Raw genomic sequence first — 13,904 nt, forward strand, 5'->3', positions numbered from 1 at the left:
CCTGGCCGCATACCACAGGTAGCGTCACAACAAACATCTCACAACTACCCCCACCATCCTTCCCCAGCCATTCACTGTACGCCTCGGGGCAACGGAGCCAGGCCAGGCCGCCCGTGACGACAGTCGACGGCCCGGTGACGAGTAGGTTAATCCACCTGCCCCGTGGGGCGCTACTTATTGATATCTCAATATTGCAACATACACAATGGTTGTAACTTAATTTTTCTCAATTTTCTGTCTATCTAGCAATTAAAGGGTATTTGTCAGCAGGTTTATGCTACCTTTCCCAATGATGTATCACTTAGTTTAGTGCTGCAACGATTCGAACATAATCAGAGTTTTTAGATTTAGCAATGTAGCAGAGCTCAGAAAGCTACCCCCACCCACACCAGTAATCACAACAGGGGGCGTCACAGCAATCATAAGGCCCTGCTGATAAAACAAACATTGTAAATAAAAGCCCCATCACACATAACGAGATCTCTAACGAGATTGTTGCTGAGTCACAGTTTCTGTGACGCAGCAGCGATCTCGTTATCTGTGACGTGACACCTACCAGCGATCAGGCCCCTGCTGTGAGATCTCTAGTCGTTGCCGAATGGTCTGGACCATTTTCTTCAAAGGCGATGTCCTGCTGGGCAGCACGCATCGCTGTGTTTGACACTGTGTGACAGGGTCACAGTGACTGCAGAGATCGTTATACAGGTCGCTACTGCTACCTATATCGTTACTGAGTCGTTGGTAAGGTCTGAATGTGTGACGTCTCACCAGCGACCTCCCAATGACTTACCAGCGATTCTTATCAGGTAGTATCGTTGTCGGGATCGCTGGTAAGTCGTTGTGTGTGACTGGGCCTTAAGCAACACCAGTCTTTGACAAGAGAGGCATCACTAAATTCTGTTAACCCTTGCAGTATGCTGTGTTCAAATTACTTAGCAAAAACCTGCTGACTGATTCCCTTTAAAGATCTTGTTTTTTTGCCGGATGACTTGTATTTTTTTCAAGGGCACCATTTTGGAGTACATGTAACTTAATGAGGACCTTGTTACTTTTTTGTGTGTATAAATAATGTGACAACAATAGCACATGTATTTCAAAAGCCTTTTTTTATTTTCTCTGTGTATCTACAATGTATTTACAGTGTCTCAGGGTTGGTTTTCTGCAGGGCTTGTCATTTAATAGAACCATTTTGGGGTACATATTACTTTTTTACATTGCTTAATTTACACTTAATGCCAATGTATGTAAAGTGCTGTAGAATTAATAGCGCTATATAAATGAGTACAATTATTATTATTATTACTTAATGATTTGCGGTTACAACATAATTACTTTGTTATATAGATCACTACAATTGCAGTGATACCCCTGTACAATATATGTGGGTATTTTTTGTACTTTTGAAGAATAACATTTTGCACAAGTATTTAAAAATTTGTATTGATTTTTTTTAGTCCTATTATTGGATTTCACAATAAAATTATTTGAATAAGCCTCCTCTTGAAATTTAAAGATGTTGTCCACCTCTCTGACAAACCCTTCTCTAGCCCTATGTTTCTCCCCCGACAAAATAACAACACGTATTCTCACCTCTTGTGCCTGCACTATTCCAACTATGTCGGCACTGGCTCTCCCAGGGCTCACGTGGCATTGTTTTGTAATGGTACCTCTAAGGCTATGTGCGCACGTTGCGTCGGAGTACCTACAGTTTATTCTGCACGTTTTCCTTCCCTTGGTTTTTGACCAAATTTGCTTTTGACCATTTTTTAGCGCTAAAAACGCATGCGTATTTACCGCGTTTTTAGTGCGTTTTCAGCGCTTTTTACCTGCGTTTTCACCTGCGTTTCTGCAGATGCGTTTTGTAGATCAGAACACTGAGAAATAAAGTTGGAATAGACAAAAAGAATGAAAAAAGAGAAAAAAAGGATAAAATTAACTTTTAATAAAACTATATGGAAAATTATCAATTTTAATGAAATAATAGTGGTTATGCACATTTTAACAGAAAAATAGGTAAAGTTTATTATTTTTTAGCATTTAAATTTTCGGTTATTGTGTGTGTGTAAAGGAATATTATAACCCTTTAATTTTATGCCAGAAAAGCATGCGTTTTTTAAGCCAAAAATGCAGTGGAAAAGCAGGGAAAAAGCATGAAAAACGCAGGAAAGTTGATTTTGGTTGCATTTTGCCATTTCTCATTGACTCCAATGTTAAGGAAACGCTGCAGAAATGGCAAAAACAACTGACATGCTGCTTCTTTTTCTGCATGGTTTTTGACCCAAAATATGCAAATTAAACGCTGCAGAAAAAAAAGCAAAGTGCACACAGGATTTCATCTTTTCCCATAGACTTTGCTGGAAAACAAAAACGCATGTGTTTTAGCGCAAAAACGCTGCCGCTAAAAACGCTGCAGAAACGCGGGTAAAAACGCAACGTGCGCCACATAGCCTAAGTGTGACATTTATCTGCTCCATTCCCTCAATACATTTATTTCAAAACCAAAGAAATCATCCAGACAATATGTTGATACAAGTGCAAAGTGTAGGTGCACAAATACTGTATGACCCCACCTATCTAAACTATACTCCCTTCCTGATCCTTTACCTACTGATTTAGATAAAAAGAGGAAAATCATTCAAACTTTCCTCTAACAATGTAAACTCCCTAATCTCTATATGGAAGCAATAGCTTCCCTCGATAAAGAGATTTCCCAGGAGGAAATAAGTGATGTCCTCACATCACTTTCTAATAACTAATTCCCTGATCCAGACTTATCTTTGTTACAAAACGTTTTTAACCCCTTGTTTTGTTTACCTAATTTAATTAATTTCTTTTAGGTTCACCGATACAAACCACAATGCTTCACTCTTATATTACTGTCATTCCAAAACCAGGAAAAGCCCTGTTAGATTGTGACAGTTATAGGCCCAAAGCCCTTCTTAATGCAGATATAAAAATCTTAAGCAAAATATTAGCATTATATTTATCTAATTGGCTTCCCCATTTAACCAATAAAGATCAGGTAGGTCTTATACAATATAGACAAGTTGGCGATAACACAGGAAAGGTAATAGACCTTATATAAGTAGAATATATCAAAGGGTAATCAAGGGGCCCACAATTCAAAAATCACTATGATAGAATACCCCATAAAACATCTTTATTAGAAAAAATACAAAACAATCCCACGCATAGGAAGAAATATTAAAAACAATAGTACACATGTGTGTCCCAACTAGGGAATCAAGGGAAAGGCACAAAGGTATACGACCCATACAAATTGTCCCATAACATAACCCCAAGGGAGGTGTCTTAGAGAAAGATGATTATTTCCCAACTGTATCCCTATGTTCACCCTTCTACTAATACGGCTTTAGATATATTTTTTTTTATATTTTTAATGATAGACAGGGACCATACAAGGAAAAAATCGAGACCCTAGACCAAGTAGGTAACAAACTATACAGCTTATAAACTACCCATCTAATATATAAAGCTGAATGTGTGTGTGTATGTGTGTGTGTGTATGTGTGGGTGTGTGTATGTGTGTGTGTATGTCTGGGATTGGCATCCGCACCGTCGCAGCTACAGCCACAAAATTTTGCACACTCACACGTATGGACCCCGAGAGTGTCATAGGCTATGTTTCGAGGGGAAATTTGAAATTTTACAGTTATTCGCCAAAAAACCTGCCTCCATTAAAGCGAATGGAGCTGGGAGCCACAGTGCAGCCAGAACTTCAGAAGAATGCACAGCCACGCCCTTATATGGAATGTTGGCGTGTCACAATGCAGCCAGGGAAAGAGACAGACACAGACAGGGAAAGAGGCAGACAAAAAGAGACAGACACAGACAAAGAGACAGACTGACAGGGAAAGAGACAGACAGGGAAAGAGAGGGAAAGTGACAGACAGGGAAAGTGACAGACAGGGAAAGTGACAGACAGGGAAAGTGACAGACAGGGAAAGTGACAGACAGGGAAAGAGATTGAGACAGACGGAGAAAGAGATTGAAACAGACGGAGAAAGAGATTGAAACAGACGGAGAAAGAGATAGACAGGGAAAGAGACAGACAGGGAAAGAGACAGACAGGGAAAGAGACAGACAGGGAAAGAGACAGACAGGGAAAGAGACAGACAGACAAAGAGATAGAGAGAAACAGAGAGATATATACAGAGGGGCAGACAGAGAGTGGGAGAGAAACAGAGAGACAGTTACAATCCCGGGCAGCGCCGGGTGCTATGTTGTGAGGCGAAATTTTAACCCCGCGCGTTCCAATTTACCAATCAATTTTGCTCCTATCTACATAATGGGGAAAAAGTGAAACGAAAAGTGTTGGGGGCAAATTGACAGCTGCCAGATTGAACAAGGGGCACTTAAAGAATTAGAGCGATGGCGCCAAAGAGTATATACCGTACAGTTGCTAAGGTGGGGCCCCGACATGGGATACTCACCACACTCGGGGATATGAACACACACACAAAATGCGCCACACACTACCACGTACTTGAACACATATACCACCCTCAGCACACATCTCACTACACATACACCAACCTCGCCACATAATCGCCCTAAACACACACAAGTCTGGTATTATCCTTTACAAATAAAAATCTGATTAATAAGCAGCCAAACTACAAGAACAACAAGTGTACCACATAGGAAATACGGCAGCTGTCAGTCACATGACCTGTCTATTATGTGTATGTGTGAGCTAATATATACTGTCAGGGGGAGGGCTTTCTGTTGCCTGGAGATTTATCAAGCTGCCAATAGCAACCAATCACAGCTTAGCTTCTATTTTGCTACAGTTAATTAATCTGAGCTCTGATTGGTTAATATAGGCAACAATTTAATAATTACATTTCTATCTATTTGTTTTGTGGTTTTTGTGTGCAGAATACATTTTTGTTAATACATTCTATTTTGTTAACAGCGGTTATTAACCCGGGCGAAGCCGGGTAGTAAAGCTAGTTAATGATAAACACAAAGCTAGGATCCTGCAGTCACTGCCAACCGCTGTTTGTTCAGAGTACACTAATCAGTGGACACCAAACAAATCTATATAAACCGCCACGATACCATCTGGCAGTATATATGCAGGTATGGACACGAAGCTCTCCCACACATGAATATAATAATGAACCCACACAGTTTAAATATCCTTACTCCCCAACCTCATTTAGAGGCCATGAATAGCATAGAACTATATGTAGGTATAAACGATATGCTGTCACAAACACGTATGTAATAGTAAACCCCTACAGTTTAATATCCTAATTGATCCTGACAGTATGCATACAAATTAGGCAGGATGCTATTAAATACATGTATATTCTGGTGAATCCATACAGTTTAATATCCTTAGTGGTCCATAACCTCTTCAGAGGCCACAAACGATACACACCTGCATGTAGGTATGAACAAGATGCTATCACAAACATGTTTATAATAGTGGACCCATACAGATTAATATCCTAAAAGATCATCTAAGGCTATGTGCGCACGTTGCGTCGGAGTACCTGCAGTTTATTCTGCACGTTTTCCTTCCCTTGGTTTTTGACCAAATGGCTTTTGACCATTTTTTAGCGCTAAAAACGCATGCGTTTTTACCGCGTTTTTAGTGCGTTTTTAGCGCTTTTTACCTGCGTTTTCACCTGCGTTTCTGCAGATGCGTTTTTTAGAGCAAGACACTGAGAAATAAAGTTGAATTAGTCAAAAAGAATGAAAAAAGAGAAAAAAAATATAAAATTAACTTTTAATCAAACTATATGGGAAATTATCAAGTTTAATGATAAAATAGTGGTTATGCACATTTTATCAAAAAAATAGGTGAAGTTTATAATTTTTTAACATTTAAATTTTCGGTTATTGTGTGTGTGTAAAGGAACATTAGAACCCATTAATTTTTGTCCAGAAAAGCATGCGTTTTTGGAGCCAAAAACGCAGTGAAAAAGCAGGTAAAAAGCATGAAAAACGCAGGAATTGTGCTTTTGGTTGCGTTTTGCCATTTCTCATTGACTCCAATGTTAAGGAAACGCTGCAGAAATGGCAAAAACAACTGACATGCTGCTTCTTTTTCAGCATGGTTTTTGACCACAAATATGCAAATTAAACGCTGCAGAAAAAAAAACAAAGTGCAGACAGGATTTCTGCTTTTCCCATAGACTTTGCTGGCAATCAAAAACGCATGCGTTTTAGCGCAAAAACGCTGCTGCTAAAAACGCTGCAGAAACGTGGAAAAAAACGCAACGTGCGAACATAGCCTTAAGGATAAAAAAAGATATTGCGTTAGATACACAAAAACCTATGTCATTGGGAAGAGAAAAAAAAATAATAGATATTCTTTTCTTTTTTTGTATTTAATTTCAATGATATTTCTTCCTCTCTATATAATCACAGGTGAGTATCAAAAACTATTCAGCAGGTAAATAGATTGTCAAAAAGCCTGTCCAATCATCTAAAATTGTTAATCCATGATATTAATAATCACTGCAGAAGTTCAATTCATAGATGTTAATCCTCAGAATCTGTCAGGTAATGCCGCACAGACCCAGCAAAGATAGGTAGATTTTTCAGACGATATAGATAAAGCAGCGTCTAGTTCATAGATCTTCAGATTACTTGCACCTCGACGTGTTTCCCCCCAATATACACATTGGAGTTCATCAGGAGGCTTTTTTTAGGTATATTCAACAAATATCCGTGGGAAAATAATCCAGCATTTTTATAGATAGAAGAGAAATAAAATATATTGGTGGCCATTTAACAGACAAAACATAACATAAAAACATAATGAGCAATTACCCTGTTCTAAGTAAATAAATAAATAGTATATAACACAGGATACATAGTAAACATTATTTTGATAAAAAAACATAAAGGCCATCCCAGTGCGATAAGGTGTGCCCAAACGGGATGGTCCCGTCTCTACTATTAAACCTCTCTGTGTCTCCACAGACCTCAGTACTCGTAGATGGAGATAGAGCAAGTCCCCGACTCGACTGTTTAGACACCTGCCTGGGAATCTAGACAAAATGCCAGCTTAAAAAGGGGGATCCACGCCCCTGTTTATACAAGAAACCAAAAAAATGAGCTGGACCATATGTCAGTATAAGGGAGCGTTCACAGTGTGGACAATTTAACAGACAAAACCTAAGATAAAAACAGAATGAGCAAATACCCTGTTGTAATGAAATAAATAGTACATGTAAATATCTTAGGGCACTTAAGTTAATACTATTTTGATAAGTGCAACAAGATGTTCTATTGTAGATCTGCATCCCATGGTTCTTTCTTATACACTTACAGAATACCCCAATAGTCAGTCATTCTCCCCTTCTAGATATTGCTGGCCGTCTGATACAAATATATTTCTATATCATTGCACGCATTGTTCATTTTCTTCCTTTTTTTTCTAATGTAGATTCCAGTCTAAACCAGTGCCTCACCAAGATCAACCGAATGGATATTGTCCATCTCATGGAATCGTACATGAAGGAGCCCATGCTACGCCATGCCAATCGCACATATGCCGATATAGAGCAGACAATTACACTGGATCATAGTGAAGGTGGTAAAATATTAAAATCCTGCAGAAAATGGGGAATTGTGTAGAGGGGGCTGTTATGTCATATAATTAATAACCTTTCATGGATGACATTCTAAAGGGTGCTTTACACGCTGCGACATCGCTAACAACATATCGTTGGGGTCACGTCGTTAGTGACGCACATCCAGCGCCGTTAGCGACATCGCAGCATGTGACACCAAGGAGCAACAATCGCAAAAACGTCAAAAATCGTTGATCGTTGACACGTCGCTCCTTTTCATAATATCGTTAGTGGTGCATGCCGCTGGTTGTTCATCGTTCCTGCGGCGTCACACATCACTATGTGTGACGCCGCAGGAACGAAGAACATCTCCTTACCTGCGTCCACCGGCAATGAGGAAAGAAGGAGGTGGGCGGCATGTTCCGGCCGTTCATCTCCGCCCCTCCTCTGCTATTGGGTGGCCGCTTAGTGACGCCGTAGTGACGTCGCTTTGACGCCGAACGCACCTCCCCCTTGAAGGAGGGATTGTTCGGCGGTCACAGCTTCGTCACTGAAAAGGTATGTGCGTGTGACGCTGCCGTAGCGATAATATTCGCTACGGCAGAGATCACCAAATGTCGCACGAACGACGGGGCGGGTGCTATCGCGCATGACATCGCTAGCTATCGCTAAAGCGCCCTTAACAGTTCAATATGGAGAACACGAATGGAGCTGAGCATCACTATGTAATCTATGGTTGTGGCCAAAACACTCACATAGTTTTTGGTTTTCATCAAGTTTGCTGCTTCAGTGTTTTTATATCTTTAGTTACATGTTTCTGTGGTTACTTAAGTAAAATTATCAACATTTCACAAGTATTTACACTTTTATTGACAAATGCACCAAGTTATGCAAAGACTCAACATTTATAGTGTTGAGCCTTATATTTCAAGACTTCTGCAATTCACCCTGGCATACTACATATCAGCTTCTGGGCCAAAACCTGACAACCCATTCTTGTCTAATCAGTGTGTGGAGTTTATCACAATTTCTGTGTTTTTGTCTGTCCACCCGCTATTTGAGGATTTACTACAGCTCCTCAAATGGGATTGAGATCTGGGGAATTTCCTGCCCACTAACGCAATATTTCAATGTTTCTTTCAGTGATGCAGCTATCTCATTTCTCTTGTGATATCATCTCCATCATACCGGAAAAACTATTGTTAGTCATTAAATTGCTCCTGGATCATTGGGAGAAGGTGCTCTTGGAGGATGTTTACAGATCAGTATTTATTCATGGCAGTGTTTTTAGGCAAAATTGTGAGTTATCCCACTCACTTTGATGAAAAGCAACCCCACACGTGAATGGTCTCAGGATGCTTTACTGTTGGTATGACTAGAGTTGATCGAATCTGCCAAAATCTGGAACTGGCGGATCCCTGCCAGATTGAAAATAAAATCCGGATCCGCTCCGGTTTCCGGTGCCCATATAAGTCTATGGGGACCAGAATCCGGAGATTAAAAACGTTTGTGGAGGGGATGGGGGGGAAGAAGCGCGTGCAGTGTACTCACCCGAGGCTGTGTTATGCCGACACACTCCTTCCGGGTCACGCTTTTCCCTTCTGGAGCCGACAATTCAATATTCATTGTTTTGCCCGCCCACCGGCACATATAAATGGTTGCAGCTAAGTGTGTCCCACCCTGGGTGCCAGCTGACTGCAAGCAATCACAGGCGGCAGGCCGGCCGGCGAGCAGGGAAAGCAGTGCAAGTGTCTGCGGGTCAGTATGGTGAACGTGCATGTCTTTCAGAAACACATGCACGTTCCAGTCAGAAGTGTGCTGCTGTGCCGGTGATGCGCTGTCAGACTCGTACAAGTTTGACATGACATCAGCCGGCACAACCTGCGCGTGCATGTACCTAGAAACACATGCACGCTCCTGTCAGAAAGTGTGCGCGGCTGTGTCGGTGATGCAGCTTTTTTTTTTCTTTTTTTTTTTATTTATTATCATTTAAATAAATAATTAAAAAAAAAAACGACGTGCTGTCCCCTCTAATTTTTATCCCTAGCCATGATAATACCGGCTGGGGACTGGTATTCAAGCCCGCAGCCGCCCAGTATTGCCGCATCCATTAGATGTGACAATCCCGGTGCTTTACCGGCTCGTCTTGATTGCCTTGTAGCGGTGGCAATCGGGGTAATAAGGGGTTAATAGCAGCACACGGCTGCTACTAAGCCTTAGGTTAGTGAATGCACAGGCGTCTATGAGATACCTGCATCACACTAATCTGTAAGTGAATGTAAATAAACACAGACACAGAGAAAAATCCTTTATTTGGATTGAAGTACAAAACACACACCCTCCACCACTTTATGAACCCCCAACACCCTGCAGCTCCGGCGTAATCCACACGAGGTCCCATAACGCTTCAGCTCTGCTACATACACAGCTACATACATACAGCTACATACACAGCTACATACATACATACATACATACATACATACATATGTGATGACTCCACGGCAGTCAGATACTGTCACAGGCTGGGGGCGTGGTCTGCCTGCAACCAATCACAGACAAGAGGATGGCCGGTGGGCGGGGAAAACACAGAAAGCTGTGTGTATACGATTCACAGTACAGTAAGTGAATGCGTGACCCAGAAGCAGTGTGCCGCCATGACACTGAGTCTCGGTAAGTATGAAACGCTGTTTTATTTCTGTTTTTCTTTGTTTTTCAATTATTTTCCCCAGTGCCGGATCTGGATCATGCACCCGGAATTCCGGATCCGGCACCCAGAAATCTTTGAAACCGCGTGGATCCAGACTTTTACAGTTCGGATCCGCTCAGCCCTAGGTATGACACAAAACTCATGATAGCGCTCACCTTTTCTTCTCCAGTCATTTTTCAGATGTCTCAAGCAAAGGGGCTTTATCAGAGAAAATATCTCTACTCCAGTCCAGTCTCTGTGCTTTTGTGCATAAATATTTTCTCTGATGAGACCCCTGCAGACTGTTTGGGACATCTAGAAGAGCTATAGTCTGGAGAAGAAAAGGTGAGCGCTACCATGAGTCCTGCGGCATACCAACAGTAAAACATCCTGAGATCATTTACATGTTGGGTTGCTTTTCATCCAAAGAAGGGGCTCACTTAACATTTTGCCTAAGAAAGTTGCAATCAATAAAAAATGGTTTCTAAACATAATTTAAGAGTAACTTCTCCCAACGATCCACAAGAAATTTGGTGACGGACAATGTTTTTCCAGCTTGATGGAGACCATGTCACAAGGCAAAAGTGATAACTAAGTAGCTCGGTGGACAAAACATTGACATCTTGTGTCTATGGCCATGAAGCTCTTCAGATATCAATGCCATTGAGAACCTGTGGTCAATCCTCAAAAAATGGGTGGAATAGCAAAAACACAGAAATTGTGATAAACTCTAATCACTGATTAGACAGGAATGGGTTGTCATTAGTCAGGATTTGGACCAGAAGTTGATATCCAACATGTCAGGGCGAATTGCATAAATCTTGATAAATAAAGGTCAACACTGTAAATATTTTAGTTTTGCATAAAATTGATGTATTTGTCAAGATAAGTGTAAAAGCGTCTGAAATGCTCATTAGTATGTCAGTAAACATAGAAACATCTGAATAAAAGATCTAAAAGCACTGAAGCTACAGGACTTTGTGAAAACTAAAATTTGTGTCAGTTTCAAAACTTTTGGCCACAACTGTACAATACCTCGGAGATTTGAAAGAACCCTATTGGTGTGCTAAGAAAAGTCTACTTAGTCCTATTGTACCTCCATGTGCTCATACAGAGCTTTCTTCTTTTGGATTCTGTATGGAAGTGACAGAATTGAAAATCACAACATATTTCATAGGATGCTGTATTATTCAATTTCTGTATTCTTGCAACACTTTTTCTACATTATCCAAAATTTCTGTTGTGGCCTCATGTATAGAAGGTGATAATAGTAAACTTTAGTAGATATTAGTATGTAATTTTTTCTAGCTATTTCTATACTGTACACATTTTTTGGCTACTTTCACACTTCAGTCTTTTTCCATCAGTCACAATCCATTGCCTTGAGAAAATACGGTATCCTGCAAAATATTTAGCAGGATTCACTTTTTTCCACATTCGATTGTATTAACGACGAATTGCGACTGATGGCCTTGCGTTGCATCCGTCATGCGACGGATCAGTCGTGGAATGACTGACCGTCGGGCGGAAGGAACTGACAATGTAACATTTTTTGGAGCATCAAGAAAACGCACTGCGCAGGTTTCTGTCGCAATCCGCCAAGAGGTATAATAGTTGTCTATGGTGCAGGATTCTTCCGTAACCCATCACACGACCGTATCCAGTGCTGAATTCCGTCATGTTCTACTGAGCATGCCCAGCATGTCTGGCACTCCCATTGGGCTGTCCAAAAAACAAACGGATCACGACGGATCCATTGTAAAACGGACGCACAAGGGATGTAATGGACGCGATGGATTAGTTTTTTCACAGGATTCCAGTGAACGGAATCCTGTGAAATAACTCATCCGTTGCGTCCGTTGACAGCTAAAAAACGACAGATCCGTCGTTCAGTCGCAGCGATGGACCTGGTGGATTTGAAATGACTGGAGTGTGAAAGTAGCCTTAGATGTACTCACCTGGAACTCACTATCTAATTTTATGTCTCTATTTCGGACATATCTGCTATTAACAATTTTATATAAAGCCAATAATCTTCCTGCATGTTTTTGCTCTAAAAGCCTTAGGAATAATATAGGGAATGTTATAGTTAGTTGATATTCCTTGCACAGTATTGTTGCTTCTACTTTCAGAAGTAGTCATTACTTGTAGTAAATACTTCATTTATATTCGTAGGCTTTTCGGCTCTTCAGGATGAGTTCTCCAGCCCTCAGAAGCAGATCAATATTGATCATTCAGAATCACGAGGCGGTGAGAAGGGTGAACATCCTCCCCTTGTGTCAGAGGAGGACGTTTCAATCAGTTATTCATCCTTCCATGAAAGCTCAGCCAGGGTTGAAGATGACAAGTCTGTTGCAGAAATAATTCGTCAACTACAGAAAGAGAAAGTAGAGGCTGACTTCTCAAGGGAATCCTTCTCTTCTAAACTAAAATATGTGTAAGTTTTCCATTTTTTGCAAAATGGAAAAAAAATATCTAACAATTTTCTATTAAGAATGTATAGTTATCTACTTTTTTCGTCCAGTGCAACATGATACTGAATATAAATGGGAAAGTGAATATGGTTCCATTGAAGAAAATACTATCAACCTGAGTATAGTTGTTTAACAGCTGTATAGTCCTTATATTTATAGCTTGCCAGAAGGTACCATAATCCAAAATAGACTGCAGAATGAAATATGGTCTAGCATTGATGCCTCAAAGCAAAAGTCAATGTGGGACAGTCTCTCAAGAAGAAAATGTAGGGGCCGATTCACTAACAGTGTTGTCACATGCTCCTTTAATCTGAACTTACAGAAAGTATCCCAGCTTAGTGAATAAAAACACAATCGTTCAAAACATACACTGACAAGCAAAAGGGTAAAAAAAAAATTGTACTTTTGACTTTCAGACTCCTTATCTCTCCATCCTTACAGGTTCAAAAATAAGACTACCTTCATTTTGTACGCAATCATCTTGGTGATCTCATAAATGTGACTTGCAACTATTTACCATATGATTAGTTATGAAGATTCTTGTCAAGTCACTGAATTGTTACTGTTTTGCTGCTGGTGGTGGAAAAAATTATTTTCTGCCTGTATACTGCAAATTACAACCTGTTCTCACATTCCCCAATAGCTCAGTGTGTTATTAGGTTGATTCCCAAGTGAAAGGTCACTGATTCGAATCGAGGAGCAGCCATGAAGAAAATTTCCCAAGAAAAGAGAATCTGCATCATCCAGTTCATCTATAGTGGTCTCTCACTACCCAAAATTACCAAACTGCTTCATGCGAGTGCCATGACAGTTGGAAGAATATGAAATGAAGTCTGTCCATCAATTTAAAAGCCAAGAGGTGGACATCCAGGCAAAATGTCAAGGTCAACAAGCCGGCTCATTACAAGGTTTATCAGTTCTAGTGTAAGAAACACAGCAGTGGAGATGGCTTGTATGATTCATAATAGTGAGATCACAGACATCCATGCAAGCACCATGCAATGCATGTTACACAAGTTTAGAATGGTGGCACGAAAAAAGGTGATGAAGCCTCGACTTCAAAGTGGACAGTAGAAGATTAGAAATGGGTGATTTAGAGTGATGAGATGAAAGTCAATAGACTAATCTCTGTTGGATGCAAATGGGTCTGGAAGAAACAAGGGAAAAGGGGCAAACGGATTGAGA

At 40.5% G+C, this 13,904-nt stretch overlaps 1 protein-coding gene across 50 annotated transcripts in view; it reads left to right on the plus strand.

Moving 5' to 3' along the window:
* Positions 1-13,904, plus strand: part of ANK2 (ankyrin 2) — an 812,025-nt gene that overhangs the window by 764,263 nt on the left and 33,858 nt on the right. For all 50 annotated transcript variants that reach the window (XM_075349554.1, XM_075349661.1, XM_075349525.1 and 47 more), the window contains 2 exons: positions 7,430-7,576; positions 12,421-12,682. In XM_075349554.1, coding sequence (XP_075205669.1) covers positions 7,430-7,576; positions 12,421-12,682 — 409 coding nt within the window. The remainder of the gene's footprint in view (positions 1-7,429; positions 7,577-12,420; positions 12,683-13,904) is intronic.

The sequence above is a fragment of the Anomaloglossus baeobatrachus genome, chromosome 1 (assembly GCF_048569485.1).
Source record: "Anomaloglossus baeobatrachus isolate aAnoBae1 chromosome 1, aAnoBae1.hap1, whole genome shotgun sequence".
NCBI classification, from domain to species: Eukaryota; Metazoa; Chordata; class Amphibia; order Anura; family Aromobatidae; genus Anomaloglossus; species Anomaloglossus baeobatrachus.